The sequence below is a fragment of the Anser cygnoides genome, chromosome 2 (genome assembly GCF_040182565.1).
Source record: "Anser cygnoides isolate HZ-2024a breed goose chromosome 2, Taihu_goose_T2T_genome, whole genome shotgun sequence".
NCBI lineage: Eukaryota > Metazoa > Chordata > Aves > Anseriformes > Anatidae > Anser > Anser cygnoides.
In genome coordinates, this window is record NC_089874.1 from 536,714 (window position 1) to 561,793 (window position 25,080).

The 25,080-nt window shown below is 74.5% G+C and overlaps 3 protein-coding genes and 1 long non-coding RNA gene across 7 annotated transcripts; 2 read left to right on the forward strand and 2 right to left on the reverse strand.

The window, feature by feature from the left end:
* Positions 1 to 646: 646 nt before the first annotated feature.
* ABCB8 (ATP binding cassette subfamily B member 8) lies at positions 647 to 4,722 on the reverse strand. Of its 2 annotated transcripts, none has more exons than XM_066991065.1 (16): positions 4,588 to 4,722; positions 4,143 to 4,428; positions 3,911 to 4,066; positions 3,722 to 3,816; positions 3,528 to 3,633; positions 3,292 to 3,453; positions 3,103 to 3,188; positions 2,920 to 3,017; positions 2,726 to 2,831; positions 2,605 to 2,638; positions 2,376 to 2,512; positions 2,200 to 2,294; positions 1,927 to 2,060; positions 1,696 to 1,843; positions 1,360 to 1,610; positions 647 to 762 (listed from the first exon to the last, which is right to left on the reverse strand). In XM_066991065.1, the coding sequence occupies exons 1-16, from the start codon at positions 4,671 to 4,673 to the stop codon at positions 682 to 684; spliced, it is 2,061 nt and encodes a 686-aa protein (XP_066847166.1). In that variant the 5' UTR covers positions 4,674 to 4,722; the 3' UTR covers positions 647 to 681. The 2 variants fall into 2 exon arrangements, with proteins under 2 accessions (XP_066847166.1, XP_066847167.1); XM_066991066.1 differs by having other exon boundaries at positions 4,143 to 4,422; positions 4,588 to 4,717.
* Positions 4,672 to 11,063, forward strand: ATG9B (autophagy related 9B). 3 transcript variants are annotated; one of them, XM_066991059.1, is made up of 15 exons: positions 4,672 to 5,106; positions 6,879 to 6,999; positions 7,085 to 7,128; positions 7,222 to 7,286; positions 7,359 to 7,523; positions 7,604 to 7,745; positions 7,849 to 8,597; positions 8,681 to 8,834; positions 8,908 to 9,087; positions 9,164 to 9,409; positions 9,553 to 9,764; positions 9,901 to 10,003; positions 10,246 to 10,336; positions 10,472 to 10,596; positions 10,691 to 11,063. In XM_066991059.1, exons 1-14 carry the CDS (start codon positions 4,672 to 4,674, stop codon positions 10,579 to 10,581), a joined length of 2,817 nt encoding a protein of 938 aa, XP_066847160.1. In that variant the 3' UTR covers positions 10,582 to 10,596; positions 10,691 to 11,063. The 3 variants fall into 3 exon arrangements, with proteins under 3 accessions (XP_066847160.1, XP_066847161.1, XP_066847162.1); XM_066991060.1 differs by having other exon boundaries at positions 7,906 to 8,597; XM_066991061.1 differs by lacking the exon at positions 4,672 to 5,106 and adding an exon at positions 5,672 to 5,835.
* Positions 11,064 to 11,353: 290 nt separating this feature from the next.
* Positions 11,354 to 23,123, reverse strand: NOS3 (nitric oxide synthase 3). The gene is given in 27 exon segments (XM_066991041.1): positions 11,354 to 11,569; positions 11,652 to 11,846; positions 12,088 to 12,236; positions 12,882 to 13,003; positions 13,821 to 13,908; positions 14,410 to 14,620; positions 15,134 to 15,315; positions 15,971 to 16,158; positions 16,243 to 16,321; positions 16,698 to 16,743; positions 16,745 to 16,831; positions 16,906 to 17,080; positions 17,596 to 17,712; positions 17,822 to 17,889; positions 18,068 to 18,172; positions 18,244 to 18,388; positions 18,457 to 18,530; positions 18,772 to 18,966; positions 19,094 to 19,195; positions 19,274 to 19,448; positions 19,680 to 19,819; positions 19,907 to 20,048; positions 20,802 to 20,893; positions 21,003 to 21,165; positions 21,513 to 21,661; positions 21,750 to 21,852; positions 22,697 to 23,123. Coding segments are annotated over 27 exon segments (3,528 nt in total). The 5' UTR covers positions 22,810 to 23,123; the 3' UTR covers positions 11,354 to 11,446.
* LOC136789868 (uncharacterized) lies at positions 13,627 to 14,416 on the forward strand. Its single transcript, XR_010828934.1, has 3 exons — positions 13,627 to 13,661; positions 13,746 to 14,113; positions 14,171 to 14,416. It is a non-coding gene; the product is annotated as an uncharacterized lncRNA (long non-coding RNA).
* Positions 23,124 to 25,080: the final 1,957 nt, after the last annotated feature.

The following is a 25,080-nucleotide window of genomic DNA, read 5'->3' on the forward strand; positions in this document are numbered from 1 at the left end:
CACGGCGCCGAGGCTGCGGCTGCGCTGCCGGGGCCGCGAGCTTCCCGCAGCCGTGCCGCGGGCCGGGAGCTGCCCGGGGGGGCCGCGGCGGGCAGAGGCTGGGCCGGGGGGGCTCAGAAGGGAGGCGGCGGGGCGGCCCCCGGCAGCCCCCTCCGTCCCCGGGACCCCCCCGCGCTGCGCCCCGGCCCCCAGCCCCGGCGCTGCCCTGCCGGGGGGGCGGGCGGGGACCCCCCCTGCGGCTGCCGCAAACTCCGGGGGGAGGCCTGGGGGTCCCGGGCGGCGGGGAGCCGAGACCGTGCTGCAGCGCCGGGACCGGCCCGGGGGGGTCCCGGAGCGCCCGGAGGAGCCCCGCGGGGGGGCAGCGGCCGGGGGACGCCAGGGGCAGGCGGCGGAGCGCCCCGGTCCCTTCCCGGGGCCGTGCGGGGGGCGCCGCCGGGACGGGGCAAACCGAACCGAACCGAACGGAACCGGGCCGGGCCGAGCCCCCCCGGGACCCCGCTGCCCTCCCGGTGCCCCCCGCCGGAGGGGCGGGGCTTAGGAGCAGCACGGAGCCCGGCCCCGCCCCCCGGCCCGGTGCCCCGCCCCCTCCCGGAACTGCCGCCGCTGCCCGCCCCGCCCCGGCCCCCCCCGCACACGTCACAGCCGGTGTCCGGCACCGTTTTATTGCCCCCCCCGCCCCGCTCAGCGCCGCTCCGCCGCCTGCCGCCGGGTCAGCTCCGCGTACAGCCCGCCGCGCCGCCACAGCTCCTCGTGCGTGCCGGCCTGCGGGGCCGCCGTCACCGGGCGGGGCACGGCCCGGGCCCGCCCACCTCGGGACAGGCCCCGCCCACTTTGGGAAGGCCCCGCCCACTTTGGGAAGGCCCCGCCCACTTTGGGAAGGCCCCGCCCACCTCGGGACAGGCCCCGCCCACCTCGGGACAGGCCCCGCCCCCAGCCCAAGCCCCCCCCGAGGAACCCCTCCAAGCCCCGCCCCCTTGCCCCTCCCTGGAGGACCCCCGCCAAGCCCCGCCCTCAATTTGAGCCAAGCCCCGCCCCCCGCCCCCCCCCCCCGAGGACCCCTCTCCAAGCCCCGCCCTTCCCTGGGCCAGGCCCCGCCCCTTGCCCATCCATGAATGAAACCCCCCAAGCCCCGCCCCCCACCCGGAGAAACCCCACCCAAGCCCCGCCCCCCTTTGAGCCAAGCCCCGCCCCCTGGCCCCACACCCTTAGGGTACCCCTCCAAGCCCCGCCCCTTGCCCCGCCCGGCCCCACCCCGCCCCTTGCCCCCGACGACCCCGCCCCGCCCCTCACCCTGTCCCCAGATGACCCCGCCCCGCCCCCTGCCCCTCCCACGGGTGGCCCCGCCCCCGCCCCGCCCACCTCGGCCACGCGCCCGCCGTCCAGCACGACGATGAGGTGGGCGCCGCGCACGGTGCTGAGCCGGTGGGCGATGACCAGCACCGTGCGCCCGCGCGCCGCCCGCTCCAGCGCCGCCTGCACCACGCGCTCCGACTCGGCGTCCAGCGCGCTGGTGGCCTCGTCCAGCACCAGCACGGCCGGGTCCTTGAGCAGCGCCCGCGCGATGGCGATGCGCTGCCGCTGCCCCCCCGACAGCGCCGCGCCGCGCTCGCCTGCGGAGCGCGGGGACGCGGTGGGTGCCCCCGACCCCCAGCACCCGCCCCGCCGCCCCCCGCCCGCCCCCGCCCCGCCGCTCACCCACGACGGTGCCGTAGCCCTCCGGGAAGCTGCGGATGAAGCCGTCGGCGTTGGCGAGGCGCGCGGCCGCGTACACCTCCTCATCGGAGGCGCCCGGCTTCCCAAAGCGGATGTTCTCCATGATGGTGGTGCCGAAGAGCACGGGGTCCTGCGGGAGCGCTCGGCCTTGAGCGCCGGGACTGGACCCGGCCCCCCCCGTCCGGACGCGCCCAGCCCCCCCACGCCCCGCACCTGGCTGATGAAGCCGATGACCTGGCCCCGCAGCCAGGAGGGGTCCAGCGAGGCGATGTCGTGGCCGTCCAGCGTGATGCTGCCCTGCGTGGGCTCGTAGAAGCGCTCCAGCAGCGCCGCCACCGTCGACTTCCCTGCGTGGGGGCACCGGGGGGGCAGCGTCAGGTCCCGGCCCCAGCCCCGTCGGGGCGCACTGGGCAGCGCACTCGCCCCTGCCTCCAGCCAACGGGGGTCCTGTGCCCCCGGGGTGTCGGGAAGGGGCCGTGCCGGTACCTCCTCCGGAGGGTCCCACGATGGCCACGGTCTTGCCAGGGGGAAGGCTGAGGCTGAAGTCCCGCAGGACGGGGTGCCCGGGGCGCGTGGGGTAGCTGCGGGCAGAGGTGCGGGGGCTCAGGGGGCTGCAGGCAGCTGGGGGGTCGGTGGGGCAGGGGCAGGGGCCGGGGGCTCACCTGAAGGAGACGCGGTGGAAGGCGACGTGGCCGAGCAGCGAGTGGCTGGGGATGGAGGCGCCCCCCCGCAGCGGCACCTTGGGCTCCAGCGTCATGAACTCCAGGACGCGGGCACCCGCGCTCAGACCGCGCACAACCTGGGGGGGGGACAACACGGACACAGCCGGAGTGCCCCCGTCCCGCCCAGCAGCTGGGGGTCAGCGCGGGGACCCGGTGGGACCCCCCCTACCTGCCCGAAGAGGATGGAGATGTTCGCCATGGACCTGCCGGCACGGGGGAGAGGCTGAGCTCAGGGCGAGCCCTGAGGCGGTGGCAGCGAGGCGGGGGGGGCGCGGGGGCCCTGCCCTCACCTTTGCACCGTCTGCGAGGCCACCAGGAAGGACATGAGGTCTCCGGGCGAGAGCTCGTTCCCGGCCATCAGCGAGCCGCCCACGAAGATGGTCCCCAGCACGATGCCTGCGGGCACGGGGCGCTTGTGGGTCCTGCCCCCCTGTGGGTCCTGACACCCCCCCCATGGGTCCTGCCCCCCCGCGGGGTCACTCACCGTTGAGCGCCAGGTTGGAGAGCCCCTGGAAGGCGGCGATGCCCAGCCCCAGCCGCTGGCTCAGCTGGCTCGAGTGCTCCGCCTCGGCGCAGTACAGCCTGCGGGCGGGGGGGTGACGGCACCGCGGCCAGCCCGCACCCCCCCGCCCCGTGCCACCAGTGCCGGACCCCGCCGCATCCTCACCCCGCCTGCTGGTCCTCCATGGCGAAGGCGCGCACGGTGCGGACGTTCCCCAGCACCTCGTCTGCCACCCCGGTGGCCTTGGCCACCTGCGCCGAGAGGGACGAGGGACATGGGAGAGGGCAGCCGGCGGGACGGGGCGGCCCCGGGCTCTGCCCCTGGGGGGTCGCGGGTGAGGGGCGCGTGGTTTACCTGCTCCTGCGCCCGGCGGGAGAGGCTGCGGAGGAAGGAGCCGACGAGGGCGCCGGCGCCCACCAGCGTGGGCATGACGAGGAGGAGGAGGCCGGTGAGCTTGGGCGAGAGCAGGTACAGCGAGAGGATGCAGCCCGCCGCCTGGGTGCTGCTGCGCAGGCCCTGCGGAGAACAGGGCCGTGGCAGGGCCGGGCACCGGGATGGGGGTCCGGGGGGGTCCGGTGCCACGGCCTCACCTGGGAGATGATGAGCTTGAAGGAGGACTTGAACTCCTGGACGTCGGCCGTCAGCCGGTTCACCAGCTGCCCTGTCCGGTTGGCATCATAGAACGCCACGTCCTGCCTGCGGGACAGCGGCGGGGTGGGTCGGGGGGCTGCAGCGGGACCCCCCCCACCGCCCCTCGTTTGTGTCCCCCCCCGGGGCGTCGTACCGCAGCAGGGAGATGAAAAGAGCCTTGCGCATGCTGGCGGCCACCTGCTCCCCGACCCGCGACAGCAGCGCGATGTACCCGAAGGTCAGCAGCCCCTGCGGGAAACGAGCGGGGGGCTTGGGACGGGGCGCGGGGTGCAGCCCCCCTGCCCCCCCCCCCCCCCCCCCCCAGCACGGTGCCGGTGCCCACCTGCAGGCAGTAGAGGCTGAGCAGGCGCAGCGCCGGCGGGCGCGCAGCTCGCAGGTACCCGGCCAGGCGGCTCTGGGCGCCGCGGGCCACCACGTTCACCAGCTGCCCCAGCAGCACCGGGATGCGGACGTTGAGCAGGGCTGCGCCCAGGGCCAGCTGCGGGACGGGGCGTCAGCGGGACGGGGACGGGGACAGGATGGGACCACAGCCCCTGCCACCCGCCTCTGCTCACCACCACGGCCGCTGAGAGGGCGAGGAGCTGCGGGCGCAGGAAGGCCCAGAAGACCGGCCAGTCGAACACGGGCTCCGGACGGGGCTGTGTGGGGTCAGTGGGGACACCAGGGACACCGGGGACAGCCGGGACAGCGGGGACAGCAGCCTCCTGGCAGCGCACAACCGAGCCCAGGCAGCCCAGCGCCAGGCCGGCCGGGGCGGCCAGCAGCAGGCAGCGCGGGGCGAGCGGCGCGGGGCGGCGGGGGGGGGCGCTGGGCCCCGGCCGGGCCCCCCCGTACCTGCAACTGGGGAGCGCCGTGAGCGCCCCGCCCGGGCACGGCGGGGGGGCGGCGAGGGACACGGGGGGGGGGGGGTCTGCGTCCCCCACAGCTCCCCCCCCCCGCGTCCCTTCCCCTCCCCCCCCCCCCCCGAGGACCCCGGTTCCCCCCTGCCCCCCCCGCTACCTGCGCCCCGGGGCCGTGGACGGGCGCAGCGCAGCGCGCACCGAGCGGGCACCGACCCGCGCCCCGAGCGCCAGCAGCAGCAGCATGGCGGCACCGGCACGGCACGGCGCGGCCCGGCCCGGCTCGGCGCGGCTCGGCACGGAAGGGGCGGGCTCCGGAGGGGCGGCCCCGGCAGCGGCGGGCGGAGCCCCAGCACCGCGGCCCGGGCCCCAGCGCTGCGGGGCCGAACCGGAGCCCCCAGCCCGCGGCACCGCGCCGGGACCCCCCCCCCCGCTCCGCCACCGGGACCGGGACCGAGACCGGGCCCCGCTCCGCGCCCCGCGTCCGGACCCCGACCCCGACCCCGACCCCCTCCCGAGCCCCGCTCCGCGGCCCCGCCGAGCCCCCGGGGCGCCCCCCCTGTGCCGGTGCCGGTGCCGGTGGCGGCGCGGCCATGCCCGGCGGGGGGGCGCAGGCCCGGTCCCCGGGGGGGCGCGGGGCCGTGTGAGCGCCCAGCGGCGGGGACGGCGGAGCCCCCAGGTGAGCCCGGGGACGGGGACACGGCGACACGGGGGCACCGCGACACGGGGACATCGCGACACGGGGACGCGGGGACGGGGCCCGTGCGCTGCCTCCGCCTCGGCCCCGCCGCCCGGGCCCGGTGCCCGAGCCCACCCCGCTCGGGGGTCCCCACGCGTGTCCCGGGGGCCGTGGCGGGGCCGCGATCCCCGCGGCGGGGCCGTGCCCGCGGAGGGCGCGCGTGTCCCCGGGCGGTCGCGGCGGGGCCGGAGGGTGCCGGGGGCACCGGGGGGCCCGCGGGGACACCGAGTCCCGCAGGGGCGCGCGTCCCGGGGCTCCCGCGTGTCCCGCGGAAACACGCGTGGACGGGGGCGGGTCGGGGGGGGACTCCCCGGGCGCCGGGGTCCCGCGCCTGGCCGTGCACCCCCAGCCCCCCCCCCGGTGTTTACGCTGCCCCCGGCTATTTTCGGGCCCCCGGCTATTTTTGGCCGGCAGGGGCGGGGGGGGGGCGCGGGGGGCGGTGTCACGAGCGGGCGGCGCGCGGGGACACCCGATCCCGGGGGGCAGCGCGGGGACAGCGCGTCCCGGCCGGCCCGGGCCCCGCCGTGCCCCCGGTGCTGAATCACGGCCCCGGCCCCGTGAGTCAGCCCCGGGCGGGGCGGGGCCGCGCGGTTTCACCTGCGGCCGGGCCGGGCTCGGCCCCACGCGCGGGACCGGCGGCGGGCGAGCAGCAGCGGGAGCCGAGCGGCGGTACGGGGCGGGGGGGGCGTCCCGCCCGGGGAGGGGGCACGTCCCGTCCCGTCCCGTCCCGTCCTGTCCCACCCCGGGGGGTGGGGGTCCCAAGGGAACGGGGGCCTGTCTTGCTTCGGGAGCGCGGGGGTCCCATCCTGCCCCAAGGGTTGGGGTTCCATCCTGCCTGGGCGTTTATGGGGGTCCCGTCCTATCTGGGAGGGTTATGGGGGCCCCCTCCCACCCTAGGTTATGGCCATCCCATCCTACCCCAAGGGGTCAGGGGGCCCATCCTGTCCACGAGGGTCCTGAGGGTCTCACCCTGCCTGGGCGTTTATGGGGTCCCTATCCTTCCCTAAGGGGTCTGGGGTCCCATCCTATCACGGAGGGTTATGGGGGATCCCATCCTGCCCCAGGTTCTAGGAGTCCCATCCTTCTCCAAGGGGTCTGGGGGTCCCATCCTGCCTTAGGTTATGTGGGGTCCCATCCTACTTGGGGTGGTTACAGGGGCCCCATCCTTCCCCAAGGGTTCTGGGGTCCTATCCCACTGGGGGGGGGTTACAGGGGTCCCATCTTTCCCCAAGGGGTCTGCCCCCTCCCGGGCACCAACTGACCACAGGGCACGGTGCTGGGCCCTGGTCCGGGCCACCCCTGCGGGCTGTGGGGTGCTCGCTGCCATGGGGCCGGGGCCACCTCATGCTGGGTGCAGCTGAGCCCCCGCTGGCACCGCACGGAGCAGGTCCGGGTGCCGGCGGTGGTCCAGCCGGTGGGACGGGACCGACGGCCTGGCCCTGCCCGGGGCCGTGCCCGCGGCTGCGGTGCGGGGCCAGCTCAGGCCACCCGAATTCGGGGCACGCGGGCGGCGCTCTGTGGCCTCCCCGGCATTTCCTGTGCCCGGCCCCGGGGCAGACAGCTCAGCCTGGCTCGGTGCGGCACAGCACGGCACGGCACCCCTGTGGGGCTGGGCTGGGTGGGGGCCCCATCCCCGCCCCGCTGCCGGGGGTCCCGTGCCAGGGGCTCTCCGGTGCCAGCGCACGCGTCCCGTCCCATCCCGCCCCACGCAGGCGGCACGGCCGGAGGCAGCGATGGCGGCGCAGGCCGAGTACCACCGGCTGGAGGACTACGAGGAGGACTCCCCCCCCGGCGAGGAGGAGCTGCTGGTGCACGTCACCGAGGGGCTGCAAGGTGGGGGCACCCCCTGTTGGCCCAGGGGGGCGGCCGGAGACGTGGCCTCGGCTGAGCCCCCCCCGGTGTTTTTCTCTCCCGCCAGACTCCTGGCACCACATCAAGAACCTGGATAATTTCTTCACCAAGATATCCTTGCCGGGCCGCGTGCCCGCCTGCGGGGGGGTGGGGAGGTGCGGGGGGGGGCAGCACCGTGGGCACGTTCCTTAACGCGCGCCCAACATCTACCACTTCCACCAGAAGAACGGCTTCGCCTGCATGATGCTCTCCGACCTCTTTGAGCTGGTGTAAGTGCCGCTGCGGGGCAGGGGCCGGGGCTGTGCCTCTCCCCCCCCCCGCTGAGCCCCGTGCCCCCCCAGGCAGTTCCTGTTCGTCGTCACCTTCAGCACCTTCCTGCTGTGCTGCGTGGAGTACGACGTCCTCTTCGCCAACCGCCCGCTCAACCATAGCCAGGCGCCGGCCCCAGAGCGCAGCAAGGTGACGCTGCCCGACGCTATCCTGCCCGCGCCGCAGTGCGCCCAGAGGTGAGGAGCGGGGGCACGGGGGGGCACGGCGATGCGGTGGGGCCCCCCCCGAGCCACGTGTGCCCATCCCACCCGCCCAGGATCCGCGCCAACGGCTGGGTCATCTTCCTGCTGGTGATGGCCGCGGTGTTCTGGCTGTACCGCCTGGTGAAGGTGCTGTGCAGCCTGCTGAGCTACTGGGAGATCCGCGCCTTCTACATCAAGGCCCTGAACATCCCCTCGGTGAGCGGGGCCGGACGGGGCGCCGCTGGGGCGGGCGCACCGGGGCCGCCTGTGCCGCGGTGGTGCCGGCGTGCCCGCGGCGACCCGCCTCTCCTCGGCGCAGGACGGGCTGTGCAACTACAGCTGGCAGGAGGTGCAGGCGCGGCTGATCTCGCTGCAGCGCGAGCAGCAGATGTGCGTGCACAAGAAGGAGCTGACGGAGCTGGACATCTACCACCGCATCCTGCGCTTCAAGAACTACACCGTGGCCATGGTCAACAAGTCACTGCTGCCCGTCCGCTTCCGCCTGCCCCTGCTGGGCCACGTCGTCTTCCTGACGCAGGGCCTCAAGTACAACCTGGAGCTGCTCCTCTTCTGGGGCCCCGGCTCGCTCTTCCAGAACAAGTGGAACCTGCAGCCGCAGTACAAGCGGGCGGGCTCGCGGCTGGAGCTGGCGCAGCGCCTGGCGCGCACCATGGTGCTGCTGGGGCTGGCCAACCTGCTGCTGTGCCCCTTCGTGCTGGTGTGGCAGGTGCTCTACGCCTTCTTCAGCTATACCGAGGTCATCAAGCGGGAGCCGGGCAGCCTGGGCGCACGGCGCTGGTCGCTCTACGGCCGCCACTACCTGCGCCACTTCAACGAGCTCAACCACGAGCTGCAGGCGCGCCTGAGCCGCGGCTACAAGCCGGCCACCAAGTACATGAACTCCTTCACCAGCCCGCTGCTCACCGTGCTGGCCAAGAACGTCGGCTTCTTCGCCGGCTCCATCCTGGCCGTGCTCATCGTCCTGACCGTCTACGACGAGGACGTGCTGACCGTGCAGCACATCCTCACCGCCATCACCCTGCTGGGGCTCGTGGTCACGCTGGCCAGGTGGGTGTGCCGTGCCGTGCCGTGCCACCCGCAGGCACCAGGGCTGCCATGGCAGGGGTCTGACGCCCGCCCCTGCCCCGCAGGTCCTTCATCCCCGACGAGCACATGGTGTGGTGCCCGGAGCAGCTGCTGCAGCGCGTCCTGGCACACATCCACTACATGCCCGACCACTGGCAGGGCAACGCCAGCAAGTCGGAGACACGCAACGAGATGGCGCAGCTCTTCCAGTACAAGGCGGTGAGCGCGGGCCAGCGGCCGCGGCAAGGGGGGGCCCTTCCTGCCCCCTGACACGCCCCCTGCCCACCCACAGGTCTTCATCCTGGAGGAGCTGCTCAGCCCCATCCTCACCCCCCTCATCCTCATCTTCGCCCTGCCCGCCCGCGCCCTGGACATCATCGACTTCTTCCGCAACTTCACGGTGGAGGTGGTGGGGGTGGGCGACATCTGCTCCTTCGCCCAGCTCGACATCCGCAATCACGGCAACCCCCAGGTGAGGGGGCCGGGGCCGGGGGGCTGGGGCCGAGCGCTGCCGCCCCACTGCCCCCGCTCACCCCGCTCCCCCGCAGTGGCTGTCGGCGGGGCAGACGGAGGCCTCGGTGTACCAGCAAGCCGAGAACGGGAAGACGGAGCTGTCGCTGATGCACTTCGCCATCACCAACCCGCGCTGGCAGCCGCCCCCGCAGAGCGAGCTCTTCCTCAGCCACCTGAAGGAGAAGGTGCAGCAGGACGCGGCCGCCGCGCCGCCCGCCCAGCGCATCCTGGCCGAGGGGCCCCTGGGCACCTCGCTGCTCTCCGACGACTCGGCCACAGCGGTGAGTGGGGCGCGGGTACTCCCGTGGGGACTGCGGTGTGCCGGGGCCACCCGTGCCCCCCGGGCGGGGGGAGCTGGAGGGGCGGCGCGGCAGGGATTCGGCTCGGCACGGCACGGGCGGCTGTGAGCGCGGTGTCTCCGCAGCCGGACGGCTTGCTGGCCAGCTTGCTGGCCCGCCCCATCCTCTCCGCCAGCGGGCTGGTGTCCCGGGACCGGCGCTTCGTCCAGCCCTGCAGCACGGCCAGCGCCGCCGCCAGCGTCCTGGCGTCCCTCTCGTCCCCGTTGCCCGGGCGGGCGCGCGTCCCCTCCGCCGACAGCCCCGGCTGCCACAGCGACCGCCTGCTCCCGGAGGAGAGGTGCTGCCGCCGCGCGTCCCGGGCTCGGAGCCCTGCCGGGGGCGCGGGGTGGGCGTGGGGCAGGGGGGCTCGTGCTGGGGGGGTGGGGGGGGTGCCCTCACCCCGTGCCAGCCCCGTGCTTGTGCTCTGCCCGCAGCTTGCTGCTGAGTGAGTCGCGCCTGCTCAGCCTGAGCCGCTCCGCCGTGCTCGCCGAGGTGGCCTCTGCCGAGATGAGCCTGCACGCCATCTACATGCACGAGGTGAGGTCCCAGCCCCCGCCCCGTGGTGTCCCCGCGGCCGTGCCCCTGCCACCCGCAGTGCCTCCCCCGTCCCCATCCCTGAGCCGCAGCCCCCCACCCTGCGCCTGGCTGGGTGTCACCGCGAGCCCCCTCCTGCCGCCCTGTGCCGCAAGGCCCCCAGCCCTGCCAGGCCAGCCCAGCCGCCCCGCGCTGTGTGCCCCCGCTGGGGGGGCAGCGAGCGGTGACTGCCTCTCCCCCCCCAGCTCCACCAGCAGCAGCAGCAGGGCCCTGCGCCCCTGGCCGTGGGGCTGTGGGTGGCTGCAGGGGCTCCCAAGCAGCCCTCCGTGACCGCAGGTGAGTGCCGCGGGGTGCCGGATGCGTGCCGGCCCCAGTGCCTGCGGGGCTGAGCTGGGGGTGACTGGGGGGCTCCCCCGACCCCACAGCGGGGGGCTGTGGGGCACAGCGTGCCCTGACCCTGCTCTGTGCCAGGCTCGGCTGCCCGCGCCTCGCAGGCTCAGCTCCGGGAGATGCCGCTGGGAGGCTGGGCTGAGGAAGACGAGGAGGAGGAGGAGGAGGAAGAGGAGCAGACGACGGGCTAGCTGCCCATTGCTCCGGTGAGTGCAGAGGGGAGGCTTGGCACCCCCCGGGGCCGGGACCTACGGGGTGCACGTGCTACAGGGTGCCCCTGACGGCCCCCTTTCCCTGCAGGTTCCTGGGTGCACCAACAGCGCCCGGCACCCCCAGGCCCGGGGGAGCTGCTGGAGGGGGCGGCCGGGGCCCGGGCGCCGTGGGGCCGCTCGACGCCGCCTGCTGCAGCCGGGGGCCCGACCGTGGGGACCCCCGCTTGGCTGCGTCTCCGTGCCGCTGCCCGGCCTGCGGCGTGGGGCCGGGGCGCTGCCGGGGGCAGCCGGCCCCACCAGGTGCTATATTTATATGGGGGGCACGGCGCGCCAGGGGCTGCTGCCGTCCCTGCTGCCCACCCGTGCCGGGGCCCCCCCACTGCTGTGGCCAAGCCTGGGGTGACGCAGGACCCCCCTCGGCCCCGGGATCCCCAGGGGCAAATAAAGGTTTACAGACTGGTTGTGCTGGAGAGCGCTGCATGCGCTGCCCCGCCGGGGTGCCGCCGGCTCCGCGTGGGGACCGGGGAAGGGGGGTCGGGGGGGGTGGCACTGGGGCGACGCCGTGGTTCCGTGGTGTTTTGTGACACGACGCCGGGGTGCGCCGGGAGCTGCTGGTGCTGCTCACCCGCTGCCCCCTCAGCCCCATCCCTGCCTGCAGGGTGCAGGGGCCGCCGAGGCGCTGCCCGGACCCCAACCCGCACATGGTCCCCCCCTGCCGCCCCCGGAGCCCCCCGGGACGCAGGACGCCGTACGGGGTTATCAAAACTAAACCTTTACCGGGGGCGGGCGCTGCCTGCAGCGGGGGGGCAGCAGCGCGGGGGCACGGGGGGGGTCCCCGGCGCGCTCAGGGGGCCGGGCGCAGTGGCCGGCGCTCCTGCATGGAGAAGGACTGGCTGCGGATGCGGAAGGCCACCTCCTGCGTGCGGAAGGTGAGGCCGAAGATGTCCTCGTGGTACCGGTTCTTGTCCTGCGGGGAGGGGGCGGTGAGGACAGCGGCTCCGGGCACCCTCCCCAGGCCCTCCCCGTCCCCGCGCCCCCCCGTCCCTTACCCGCAGCTCGCTGATGAAGTCCCCCGCCTGCCCCAGCGTCATGCCGGCCTGCTGCACCAGGATGTGCTGCACCGTCTGCAGCACCTCGGTGGCCATCGTCACGTCCCCGCACACGTACATGTGCCCCGCGCACTGGCACAGCACCCGGTGCACCTCCTCCGCCAGCTGCGTCCGCAGCACGTCCTGCACGTAGGCCTGGGGGCGCGGGGGCTGCGCTGAGACCCGCACGTGGCCCCCGTCCCCGTCCTGTCCCCATCACGTCCCTGTCCCCGCCCCGTCCCCGTGTCCCTGTCCCCCCTGTGTCCCCACGCCAGCCCTGCCTCCCTCCCTCTGCGCGCCCCCAGCCCTGTCCCCGTCCCCATCCCGTTCCTGCCCCTATCTCGCCCTGGCCCCCACCTCCCTCCCCGCCCCGTCCCCGTCCCCATCCCCGTCCCACCTTGGGGGTGTCGGGCTCACGGGAGAAGGCGGTGAGGACCTGGCTGAGGGCCCCCCGCTCCCGCGCCTCCTCCATCTCCTGCCGGTAGATGTGGTCCAGCGCGGACGAGCGGCACCCGAACACCAGCACCATGCTGCCCAGGGGGCCGCCTGCGGGGGGCAGCGGCTGCAGCACCCGCCCCGAGCCCTGCGCCCCCCGGCCTGCCCCCCAGCGCCACCACAGCCCCGCGTCCACGCCTCCCCGGCCCCCCCTTTTCCCTGTCCCCGTGTGCCCACGTCCCCGCAGCCCTGTGCCCCGTGACCCCACGCACCGTGTCCCCGTGTCCCTGTGAATGGTGGTCCCGTGTCCCATATCCACGTGCACAGCGCTTGTGTGGCCCCATGCGTGGTGTCCCCATGTCCCTGCACGGGGTGTCCCCATGCACAGCGTGCCTGTGCGTGGTGTTCCGGTGTCCCATGTCCCCACGCACACTGTCCCCATGTCCCCACGAATGGCGTCCCTGCAACCCGCTGTCCCCAGTGTCCCCATGCATGGTGTCCCCACGTCCCAGTGCCCCGGTATCCCTGTGCATGGTGTCCCCCTGTCCCCTTGCCCCCATGGTGTCGCCATGTCCCCTTGCCCCCGCACGGTGTCCCCACGCACGGTGTCCCCACGCACGATGTCCCCTTGCCCTTGCACAGTGTTCCCATGCATGGTGTCCCCCCGCCCAATGTCCCGGTGTCCCCGTGCCCTGGAGCCCCCGGTATCCCCCCTCCCGACGCCCCCCTGCCCCCCGCAGTGTCCCGGCGCCGCACCTCCGCCCTGCAGCTCGTGCAGCCGGTGCTGCCAGAAGCTGCGGAAGGGCGCCACGCCGGTGCCGGGTCCCACCAGGATGCACGGAGCCTCGGCGGCGGGCGGCAGCCGGAACGAGGGGGCGCTGCGGGGCGGGGCCGGGCGGAGGGGGCGGGGTCAGCCCGGAGGGGGCGGGGTCAGCCGGGAGGGGGCGGGGTCAGCCGGGAGGGGGCGGGGTCAGCCCGGAGGGGGCGGGGTCAGCCCGGAGGGGGCGGGGTCAGCAGGGAGGGGGCGGGGTCAGCAGGGAGGGGCGGGGTCAGCCCGGAGGGGGCGGGGCCATCCCGGAGGGGGCGGGGTCAGCCCGGAGGGGGCGGGGCCAGCCCGGAGGGGGCGGGGTCAGCCCGGGGGAGGGCGCGGGGCATGCTGGGGGTTGGAGTCCGGGGAGGGGACGGGGTGGAAGGCGCTGAGGGAGGGCGAGGGGCGGCCGCGGGCGGGGAGCCGCGGGTTTGGGCTGAGGCGGGGGCTCAGGGGCGTGCTGGGACGCCGGGCTTGGGCTGGGCGGGGGCAGGGGAATGTGGTTTTGGAGGGGGGGGTGGGGGGGGTGGGGGGGGCACCCAGGAATGCTGGGAAATGTAGTCTGGGGGAGGGGGCACCGAGGAATGCTGGGGAAGGTAGTTGGGGAGGAGTGGAGCACCAAGGCATGCTGGGAGGTGTAGTTTTGGGAGCGCCAAGACAAACTGGGGACTGGGGGGGGGGGGGGGGGGGGGGGGGGGCTGAGGCACCAAGGCATGCTGGGAAATGTAGTTTGGGGGGGGCTGGAGCCCGAGGCATGCCTGGAAATGTAGTTTTGGGGCTATAACTCCGAGGCATGCTGGGCCAGAATGTAGTTTTGGGGGCTATAGCACCGAGGCACGCAGGGAAATGCGTTTTGGGTCTGGGGGCGCGGCGCAGCGGTCCCTCACCCCCGGATGAAGGCAGGCACGGTGTCCCCGGGCTGCAGCCGCGCCAGCCACGTGGAGCAGACGCCGTGGTGCAGCGGGCCCTGGCCGTCTGCGGGCAACAGGCACGGCTGCGGCACACAGACCCCAGCCCCACAGCGGGGCTAGGGGACAGGGCCCGCAGTGCTGTGGGACACGGGGTGCTGCAGGGAGGGGGGGGGAGGGTGGCTGGTGGGACCCCTGGGGCTGCGTGGTGGGGCTGGGCAAGGTGGGACCCCGAGGTACTCGGGGACTGGCAGTGCCCTGGGGACCCCGAGGTACCCCAGGGATTTGGGGGGTTCCCCGGGGACTGGCAGTGCCCTGGGGACCCCGAGGTACCCCAGGGATTTGGGGGTTCCCCGGGGACTGGAGGTGCCCTAGGGGCGTGGAAATTCCTTGGGGGACCCCGAGGTACCCGGGGAGTGGCGGTGCCCTGGGGACCCCAAGGCACCCCAGGGATGAGGAGGTTCCCCGGGGACTGGCGGTGCTCCGGGGCCATGCAGCAGCCGCAGGGCAGGGGGGCACCAGCACCAAGCCCCTGTCCCCCCCACCCCCCGCCCCCGTCCCCGCTCACTCTCGCTGTGGTAGGTGACGACGGCCACGGTGAGGTGGATCTGGCCGGGGCAGGGGCCCGGCGCGGAGCTGATGGAGTAGTAGCGCGGCTGCAGCAGCGGCAGCTGGGTGAGCAGCAGGGGGGCCGGCAGCCCCACCGAGGGGAACTCCTCCAGCACCTCCAGCAGCGTGGGGCACCGGAACCACTTCCAGTCCTCGTACAGCCGGGCGTCCTGCAGCACGCACCGCTGGGCCACGCGCAGCGCCCGGCACCGCTGCCGGCAGGGACCCCCGCCAGCAGGGGCCCGTGGCCCTGCAGCCTGCCACCCCAGCAGCCCAGTATCCCGGGATCCCACTATCCAGCATCCCCGTATCCAGCATCCCAGTATCTCAGCATCCCAATATCCTAGGATCCCAGTACTCAGCACCCCAGTACTCAGCACCCCAGTATTCAGCATCCCAGTATCTCAGCATCCCAATATCCAGCATGTCAGTATCTTGGGGTTCCAGTATCCAGCACCCCACTATCTCAGCATCCCAATATCCCAATATCCCAGTATCCAGTATCCCGATATCCCCGTATCCAGCATCCCAGCACCCCAGCCAGAGGGACCACCACACCCAGTGTCCCAGCTGGGCCGGAGCTGCCTGTCCCAGTATCCCAGCCCATCAGGATCCCAGCAGCCCAGCACCCACCCCCACCCCCGTCGCCAGCCCCTTCTCCCCGCGTGTCCCCCGGCCCCGACCTGGCTGAGCTGCTGCAGGCGCTCGCGGTCGGCTGGCTCCTGCGCCAGCGTGGCCAGGAGCTGCAGGAACTGGGGGCTCGGCGGGGCCGTGATGTCCAGGAAGAAGGTGAGCGCCTGGTGCAGGGTGCAGGGGGGCAGGCGGCTCTGCGGCACCCAGCTCGACTTGTGGCCGGGGAACCTGCCTGCAGGACAGCGGGGGGTGGGCGCGGGGATGGAGGGGGGGACAGGGGCAGGGACAGGGATGGGTAAGAGAGGGGAGGGGAAGGGGCATGGGGAAGGGGACAGGGAAGGGGATAGGGGAGAGGAAGGGGATGTGGAAGGAGGATGAGGAAGGGGAAGAGGAAAAGAGGGGATGGGGAAGGGGATGTGAAAGGGGAAGGGGATGAGGATGGGGAAGAGGATGGGGATAGGGATGGGGAATGGGATGTGAACGGGGATGAGGAAGAGAAAGGGGACGGGGATTGGGAAGGGGATGGGGAAGGGGAAGGGGATGAGGAAGGGGAAGAGGAAAGGGAAGGGGATAGGGATGGGGATTGATGGGATGGGGATGGGATGATGGGATGGGGATGGGATGGGGATGGGGATGGGGATGGGGATGGGGATGGGGATGGGGATGGGGAAGGGGATGGGGATGGGGAATGGGGATGGGGAAGGGAATGGGGAAGGGGATGGGGATGGGAAAGGAAGGGGTGGGGAAGGAGGGGTGCTCTCCCCAGGGAGGAGCGTGGCACGGTCGGACGTCAGGAGCCACCCCGTTCCCAGGCAGTCCTGGTGGGGGTCCCGCTCCGGGTGCAGCCCCCACGCAGGGTCTCTGGGGACCGACCCCGAGGGCCCTACCGCTGCTGTCCTTCTCCAGGACCTCCACCAGGACGGGCTCGTCGGCGGGCAGCGGGTCCTCCACGCGCTCCAGCAGCTCCTGCACCAGCTCGGGGCGGTTGGCGGGGAAGACGCCGAGGTGGTCCCCGGGCAGGTACTGCAGCTCGGGCTGGCCCGCGGCGTCCAGGCGCACCAGCATGGTGGCGCGGCTGCGGGGGCGGCCAGGGCATGGTGTGGGCAGGGGTCCCCGCCGGGGATGGGGGGGCATGGGGGCTTGGGGGCACGGGGCTCACCTGGACGCCTCGCTCTGCAGGTTCTCCACTGATAGCACTGTGCACGGGAACACCTTGCGCTTGTGCACGTGGGCCAGCCCTGTGGGGCAGGGGTGTCAGCGGGGCTGGGGGGCTCGGGGGGACGGATGGGGGTCAGAGGAGCTGGGGGAGGCGTCCCAGGACCTGGAGTGATGTTGGGAGTGGGGGCTGCAGCAGCGCCTGGGGGGCTGGCTGGGGGCCATTGGGGTTGGGGGCTTGAGGGGGGCTGCAGGGGCTGGGGTGCTGGTGGGGGGTCCCAGGCTGGGGTGCTGCTTGTGGTGGGGGTCCCGTGTTGGCCATGGGGAGTCCGGCTGGGACTCTGGAGCTCTGAGACTGGGGAGCTTGGCCATGGTGGGGGTGTCCCAGATTGGGGGGAGGGTCCCGCAGGGGGCTGGTGGGGGCGGGCCCGTGCCAGGACACCAAGGGGTGCACGGTACCGGTGAGGATGTCAGCGGCCTCGGGCTGCACGGCCAGCCGGTGCTTTCTGGCGCTTCCAGCCCTGCTGGGGGGCAAAGACCTCCTCGGCCGCCGCCTCTGCCCCGTCCCCCACGCAGAAGGTCTCGCAGGCGGCCTGGGGGCGGCAGGGCCAGCAGTGGGTTCCAGGCCCGGCCCCGGGGGTCCCTGCCCCGTAGCCACCCCGCTGACCTGGAAGACGAGCTTGGCCCAGGTGCGGAAGGACTCCTCCTGCGCGCAGAGCTCGTCCCCCTCGCCCATGGGCAGGATGCGCTCCCCGCCCAGCTCCTCCAGCCGCGTGTCCACCGCGTGCGCGAAGGCGCAGAAATGGGGGTACGCCCGGGACCCCAGCCCGAAGACGGAGAACCTGGTGGTATGGGGGGGCACTGAGCAGGGTGCCCCCAGCCCCAGCCCTACTCTGCCATGGGGGCCTTGGCAGTAGCTGGCTACTTCCCTGCTCCAGGTAGCATGGCTGCTCCCCTGCTCCAGAGGGGGCAGAGGTAGCCACCCCATCCCTATCCCAACCCATCCTCATCCCACCCAATCCCAATCCCACCCAATCCCCATCCCCATCCCATCCCCATCCCCATCCCATCCCATCCCCATCCCCATCCCATCCCATCCCCATCCCAATCCCATCCCATCCCAACCCATCCCATCCCCGTCCCCATCCCATCCCATCCCCATCCCATCCCCACCCCATCCCCACCCCATCCCCATCCCCATCCCCATCCCATCCCCATCCCCATCCCATCCCATCCCGTCCCGTCCCATCCCATCCCGTCCCATCCCATCCCATCCCCGTCCCATCCCATCCCATCCCGTCCCATCCCATCCCTACCTCCCCATCCCACCCCACCCATCCCCGTCCCGTTCCCGTACCGCAGGGCCCCCAGCGTGCCCGCACTGTCCGTGTTGCTCAACTGCCGCCGCTTCCTCTTCCAGGAGGCCACGAGCTGGTCCGACTGCGAGACGCTGTTGAACCGCAGCTTGTAGCTCCTGTGGGGGGTGGTGTGAGTAGGTCTGGGGGCTCCCAGGGCCTGCGGCAGGCAGGGGGAGCTGGCCCCATAGCAGGAGGGACCGGGACAACCGTGGCCCCCACGCTCACTTGGGTGGCTCAGCCTGCGAGGCGCTGGTGTAGGGCGAGGACATCTCCATCAGTGCCTTGGAGAAGCTCTGCGGGGAGGTGCACGTCACTGCCCCATCCCTGTCCCATCCCCGTCCCATCCCCATCCCCACTCCATCCCTGTCCCATCCCCGTCCCTTCCCATCCCATCCCCATCCCCATCCCATCCCATCCCCATCCCTCCCCATCCCGTCCCCGTCCCCCTCCCTGCCCCACGCCGCCCCTCACCTCCCCGCACTCCGGCGGGTCCCCGTTGCCGAAGGTGCTGGTCACCACCAGCACCAGGGTCTCGTGCTCCAGGGACACAATGTCATACTCGTCCATGCACAGCACCTGTGGGGTGGCGGGCAGGATGGCGTCTGGTGGCCGGGCCACCTTGTGCCCCCCCCGGCCCCTCTGCCCACCTTGGGGTCGAAGGCGCGGCGGAAGAGCTGGCAGAGGCTCCAGGCGTAGGTGCGCGACTTGCCGGTCTCGGTGGCGTACAGGATGGTGGCCTTCACGCGCCGCGCCATCACGTGCCCCATCAGCTTGGCCGAGATCTTCACCGCACTGTGGGGGCGAGTAGCTCAGCACCAGCCCTGCCCCGGCCCCAGCACCCTCCTGGGGCTGCCACCTACTTGGCCACCTCCTTGAAGGTCTTCCTCCTGGTGACGGTGGTGCCTTTGGAGACGTAGACCTTCCAGGCGTCGGGCTGCGGCGGGCAGGGGGGTCAGGAGTGGGGCAGGACCGGTGGGGTGGGGAGGGGATGGGGTGGATTGGGATGGGATGGGGATGGGGAACGGGAGGAGGAGGGGGAACGGGAGGAGGAGGGGGAAGGGGAAGGGGAAGAGAAGGGGGAAAGGGGAAGGGGAAGGGGAAGGGGAAGGGGAAGGGGGAGGGAGAGGGAAAGGGGAAGAGGGAGGGGAAGGGGAAGCGGAAGGGGCCGGGCACACCTGGTAGCGGAAGGTGGGGCAGAGCTGGTAGTTGACCATCTCCTGGTGGAAGACGGGGGTGAGGCTGCCTGAGATGGGGGGCACGATCCAGACCCAGTCTGCCGGGCACCCGCCCCGCGTCCGCAGCTCGTTCTCCATGTGCTTCACGAAGGACTCGGTGGCCGCGTGGTGGTCCACAATCGTCACTTTGGCGACCTGCGGGAACAGGGGCGCGGGCAGCGGCCAATCCCCCCCCCACATGCCGTGCCCCAGGGGTGTCCTCCTTGCTGCCCCCCAAGGCCAGCCCCCCGAGGCCGTGGTGCCCCCGGCCGCGCCAGCCCACCTGGTAGCTGTGCAGCACGGCGATGTTCACCTCCACGGCGGCTTTGTCCTTCCAGAGGGACGAGGTCTTGCGCGTGTCCAGCCCCATGCGCAGGGCCACCTCCTGTCGGGGGGGTGCAGGCTCAGCAGGGCCCCCCAGCCCCCAGCTCCATCCTCCCCTGCATGGCGCTGCGGCGCTCACCTGCAGCAGGTTGTAGCGGTGGCTGTCGCACAGGTTCCTGGTGCCGATCTCGCTGCTCATGTACCAGCCGTTGAAGGGGGCTGCCGGGAACTCCAGCCCCCCGATCTCCAGCAGCATGTTGGAGACGGCGGGCAGCGCGTACCAGCGCAGCCCCAGCTCCCCGAACCACTCCAGCCTGTGTGGGGAAGGGGATGCAGCCCAGGGCCCCGCACCGGCCCCAGATCCCTATCGCAGACCCCCCACCTCCACCCCTGCCTCCCGTCCCCACTCCTGTCCCCTGCTCCAGGGCTGCGCTGGGATGAGCACGTGGAGCCCCCACCCCTGTCCCCATCCCTGTGGCCATGCCCATGTGCTGAGGCAGCCCCCGATCCATGGGCAGGGACACGGGGGTCCCGGACCCACTCACGTAGGATGCGTGAGGGGCACCTCGAGGACCAGCTCCGGCGGCAGGGGGAAGAGCTCGGGGGCCTCGTCGGGGCCCTGCAGCAGCAGGGGCAGGACGTCGAAGCGGCCGTTGCCCGGGCTCCAGCCGTAGTGCACGCAGAGCTGGGGGCACAGGTGGCATCAGAGAGGGGGGGGGCTGCGGTACCCTCGCCCGGTGCCGGGGCGGCATGGTGACCGCGGGGCCCCCACCTCGGTGATGTCCACGTTGGCCGGGTCACCCAGCACGGAGCCGTCGGGCTGGCGGTACCCGGCGTAGCGGATCAGCTGCGAGTTCCAGATGCGGAAGTCGCCCCGGCCCGGCACCCGCTGGGGGAAGATGGTGATGGCTGACCTGCAGAGCGGGGGCAGGGGAGGTTACTGATTGCCCCCCCATGTCCTCATTGCTGTCCCTGTCCCTGTCCCATCCCATCCCATCCCATCCCCATCCCCATCCCATCCCAACCTATCCCCATCCCCATCCCATCCCAACCTATACCCATCCCCATCCCCATCCCCATCCCATCCCCATCCCATCCCAACCTATACCCATCCCCATCCCCATCCCATCCCCATCCCCATCCCCATCCCCATCCCATCCCCATCCCATCCCCATCCCCATCCCAATCCCATCCCATCCCATCCCCACCCTATCCCATCCCCATCCCCATCCCATCCCCATCCCATCCCCACCCCACCCCATCCCATCCCCATCCCATCCCCACCCCACCCCATCCCATCCCATCCCCGTCCCCATCCCCATCCCATCTATCCCATCCCCATCCCCATCCCCATCCCATCCCCACCCCATCCCATCCCCATCCCATCCCCACCCCACCCCATCCCATCCCATCCCCGTCCCCATCCCCATCCCATCCCCATCCCCATCCCATCCCCACCCCATCCCATCCCCATCCCATCCCCACCCCACCCCATCCCATCCCATCCCCATCCCCATCCCCATCCCCATCCCATCCCCATCCCCATCCCCATCCCATCCCCGTCCCCATCCCCATCCCATCCCCATCCCCATCCCATCCCATCCCATCCCCACCCCACCCCACCCCACCCCATCCCATCCCATCCCATCCCCCATGCTCTCTCTCACCGTATGTTGCCGCGGTTGGTGGCGTACTGGATGTGGGTGCAGAGGAAGCCAAACATCTCCCCCACGCTGGCACAGTCCCGGGCATCAAACACCTGTGGGGCAGGGGGTGCCGCTGCCTCCTCCATCCCCAGCCCCACAGCGTGCCCGGCCCCGGGGCACCCCTCCAGCCTGGCCGTGCGGTGGGGCTGCGCCTGCCCTCACCTGCAGCTTGTTCCACTGGATGCGGCCGACGCAGCGGGCGGCGTTGCGCCAGGCCTGCTTGGCCCCGAAGATCAGCTCGGGCTCCAGCAGCTGATAGGTGCCCGTGGCCTCGATGGCCGCCTCCACGTCCCGCAGCCGCTGTGCGTGCGCCGGGGAGTTGTCCCTGCAGGCACCCGCTCAGCTCACCCCAGCACCGGCTCGGGGGTGCCCGGAGATGGGGGGGGCCCCTGGGGGCTCGGGCTGCCTGGGGTGCAGCGAGGGGGGCACAGGCAGGGAGGGGGAGGCAGCGTCCTTGGAGCCCCCAGCCCAAAGTGGGTGCTTTGGGGAGGGGAAGGGGCTTTGTGGTGCCCTGGGCAGGGATGAGGATTTGTGTGCCGTGGCGTGGGCTCTGGGGTGGGGATGGGGACGGGGCTGTGGGGTGGGGATGGGGACGAGGCTGTGGGGTGCCCTGGGGCAGGGACGGAGACAGGGCTGTGGGGTGCTGTGGGGCAGACCCCCAGCCACACTCACCGCCGGATGGACGCGTAGTACTGGTTGATGAAGTCCCGGGCCAGGGCCAGCAGCTCGGGGCCGCTGCGGGCGCCCTCGGTGCCGGGGGCCGGCAGCTGCTTGGGCAGCACCAGGGAGCCCAGGCAGCGCCGCCCCGAGCACGGCAGCTCCTGGGCGGGCGGCAGAGGCTGGAATCCGTGGGGGCACCGGACCGGCCCCGCACCCCCCAACCCCCCACGCCCCCACCCCGGCCCCCACCTGCTCGGCCTGGGCGCAGAGCGTGTCGTAGGCGATGCTCCCGGTCTCCCAGTTCTTCAGCCGGGCAAAGCGCGTGGGCTCCGTGGGGCGCACGGGCACCGGGCTGGGGAGAGGCAGCCCTGAGCCCGGCCCCACGCCTGGGGACCCCTCCCCACGCTCACCCCCACGGCTCCGACACTTGGGGATGCTCCCAGCCCCCAGGGAACGGGGACGGTCAGGGCAGGCGGGAGAGGGGCCGGCAGGGGCGCGCTGCGGGCAGTGGGGCGCAGTGCTGGGGTGAGAGGGGGACGTCTCCCATGCCCCTCTGCCCTTGGTGCTGCTGCGCTGTCCCCGGGCCCCCGTGGGGTGTGGGACAGGCGTGGGGTGAGGGGCTGGTGCTGGCTTGGGGCGTTCCTCGGCCTCATGCGTGCATGCGAGTGTGAACAATAGGCGTGAGTCAGAGCCGGCTCCCGCCACCCAAAGGGGTTACCCGCCATCCTGTCCCCACGGGGGCTGTGGTGTCCCCCCCGTCCTGACACGGCTTACATCCCATCCCCGCTCATCCCCCCGCTCATGCCCCCGTTCATCCCCCCGTGTCCCATCCCCACGTCCCATCCTCCCCAGCTCGTCCCCTGGGTTCCCACACGTCCCACGGGCTGCCGTGGGGCAGGGGGGTGTCAGCAGGATAGCCCCGGGCACGCCGTGGGGCAGGGGGGACGCAGCCGCCACGCAGGGGGCAGCGAGGGCAGGGGGCGCAGGGGGGGTTCCCGTGGCTGCGCCCCCCGTCCTGCCGCCGCCGAGCCGCTCCCACCCCACCGGGGCCACGTCTCCCGTGGGGCCGCGGCTCCGGTGGGGCCAGGGCTCCGCGGGGCACCGGCCCGCCGGGGCCGTGCCCGTGAGCACCGTCCCGGACAGGGACGGAGGCGGGGGTCCCGCCGAGCCCCCCCCCCGCGCCCCTCCGCACCCACCTGCCCTTGTCGGGGCCGGGACCCTCCTCGGGCGCGGGGCTGAGCTGCCGCGAGCAGAGGCCGAGGCCGCAGGAGCGGGCAGCGCCGGGCAGCACGGCCGGCAGGTTCCCCATCGCGCCGCCACTGAGCCGCCGGGCCAGGAGCGGCCGCTTCCTCCGGCGATAAGGCGCGGGGGAAGCCGTGCCCCCCGCCCGCGCGCAGGGAGCGGCCGCCACGCGGCGGGGGCGTGGGCGCGGGGCCGCGGGACCCCGCGCGTGGGGCGCGTGGGCACGGCGCCTGCTCGAGCACGGCCACCCGGGGCGGGGGGGGGGCGCGGACGCGGCCCCCGGAGCTGCCGCGGGACCCCACGCGGGACCCGGCGGGGTCGGCCGGGGACGGGGCCGGGGCAAGGGTCGGGGTCGGGCGCACCCCCGGGGCGCCGCGGTGCTGCCGGGGGGGGGGTGGTCCCGGTGCCCCCGTGGGTCCCCACGGCCCCGCGCCCCCCCGGCCCCCCGGCGCGGGGCGGACATCCGGAGGTGCGCCCCGGTCCCCCCGGCCCGGGCCCCCACCCAGTTCCTGCCATTGATGCCGCCGGCCGCTGCCGGCCCCCCCTCGCAGGGCACCCTACGGGGGCTCCTTCACGGGGATGGGGGCGCAGGCGGGGGGGGGGCACCTAGGGCGGGGGGGGAGAGTGGGGGGGGTCCCGCCGGGTACCCGCGGGGACGCTCCGAGCTGGGCGGGAGGACCCCGGGGGACGGGGGGTGGGGGGGCGGGTGGTCCCGGGGGGTCCCGGGAATGGGGCTCCCGCCCCACGGGAGGGGGGGAGCAGCGGGGACAGAGCGGGGTGCCCCGGGGGGGGCCGGCCGGGTCGGTCCGGCCGGGGGTTCCGCAGCAGTGCCGGGACTCGGGGGGGGCGGCAAGAGACGGGAAGCCGCGCCCCGCGGGTTTCCTTCCTGCGCTTCGGAGGAAAGCAACGCCTGGGGAGGGCGCGGGGGGAGCGGGGGGGTCCGGGCAGGGGGCTGGGGGGGCCGGGACCCGCGCAGCGCCCCCGTGGGAAACGTCCTCGGGGACCCCCCCGGGGCCGCCGCTCGGGGGCAGCGCCCCACGGCCCGGGGGTGCCGCCGCGGGGGCAGCGCCGGGGGCGCCCCCCCCAGCCCCGAGGGCAGCGCTGGGCAGCCGGCCCCGCGGGGGGGGGCGTGGGACCCCCCCCCAGCCCCATGCCGGGGGCGCCCGCCCGGCCCCGCCGCACGGGGGTCCCCGCCCGCCGCCCCCATCCCACCCCGCGCCCCCCCCCCGACCCCCGCGCCCCCCCCGGGGCGGGGCGGGGCTGTCCGTCACCGCCGGGCGCTCACCCCACTGGCTGCCCCCCCCCCCCCAACCGGGGGGCGGTGACCGGGCGGCCCCGGTGCCGGTGCGGGGCGGGGGCGGGGGCCGGGGGCGGCCCCGGGGGCAGGCGGGGCGGGGGCTCGGGGCTCGTCCTGCCCGCAGCCCGCAGCCCCCCGCCCACGGCCCGGCCCCTCCCGCGTGGGTCCGCCCGGGGGGCAGCCGCGGGATCGCCCGCAGCCTCCTGGGGACCCGGGGCAGTGCGGGAGCGGCGCGGCTCGGTGCGGCTCGGTGCGGTGCGGTGCGGCTCGGTGCGGCGTGGCACGGCTCGGCTCGGCTCGGCTCGGCTCGGCTCGGCCCGGCCCGGCCCGGCCCGCTGGGAGCCCAGCCCGGGGCCGCGCGGGGCGGGCAGGGCCGGGCCGGGGCAGGGCCGGGCCGGGGCAGGGCTGGGCCGGGGCAGGGCCGGGGCAGGGCCGGGGCAGGGCAGGGCCGGGCCGGGACAGGGCAGGGCCGGGCAGGGCCGGGGCAGGGCAGGGCCGGGGCAGGGCCGGGCCGGGGCAGGGCTGGGCCGGGGCAGGGCCGGGGCAGGGCCGGGGCAGGGCAGGGCCGGGCAGGGCCGGGGCAGGGCAGGGCCGGGGCAGGGCCGGGCCGGGGCAGGGCAGGGCCGGGGCAGGGCTGGGCCGGGGCAGGGCTGGGCCGGGGCAGGGCAGGGCCGGGGCAGGGCCGGGGCAGGGCCGGGGCAGGGCAGGGCCGGGGCAGGGCCGGGGCAGGGCCGGGCCGGGACAGGGCCGGGCAGGGCAGGGCCGGGACAGGGCAGGGCCGGGCCGGGACAGGGCCAGGACAGGGCAGGGCCGGGCCGGGACAGGGCCAGGACAGGGCAGGGCCGGGCCGGGACAGGGCCGGGCAGGGCAGGGCCGGGACAGGGCAGGGCCGGGCCGGGACAGGGCCAGGACAGGGCAGGGCCGGGCCGGGACAGGGCCAGGACAGGGCAGGGCCGGGCCGGGACAGGGCCGGGCAGGGCAGGGCCGGGACAGGGCAGGGCCGGGCCGGGACAGGGCCAGGACAGGGCAGGGCCGGGCCGG

What these genes read in the sequence shown, in the direction of transcription:
- ATG9B (XM_066991059.1), top strand. Translation starts at nt 4,672, where the DNA reads ATGGCGGCACCGGCACGGCACGGCGCGGCCCGGCCCGGCTCGGCGCGG. An exon ending in CCGACGACTCGGCCACAGCG is followed by an intron (nt 9,410 to 9,552) that starts GTGAGTGGGGCG and finishes GTGTCTCCGCAG; the next exon opens with CCGGACGGCTTGCTGGCCAG. An exon ending in GCAGCCCTCCGTGACCGCAG is followed by an intron (nt 10,337 to 10,471) that starts GTGAGTGCCGCG and finishes GCTCTGTGCCAG; the next exon opens with GCTCGGCTGCCCGCGCCTCG.
- ABCB8 (XM_066991065.1), bottom strand. Translation starts at nt 4,673, where the DNA reads ATGCTGCTGCTGCTGGCGCTCGGGGCGCGGGTCGGTGCCCGCTCGGTG. An exon ending in TTCCACCGCGTCTCCTTCAG is followed by an intron (nt 2,295 to 2,375) that starts GTGAGCCCCCGG and finishes CTCTGCCCGCAG; the next exon opens with CTACCCCACGCGCCCCGGGC. An exon ending in ACGGCGGGCGCGTGGCCGAG is followed by an intron (nt 763 to 1,359) that starts GTGGGCGGGGCG and finishes GCGGCCCCGCAG; the next exon opens with GCCGGCACGCACGAGGAGCT.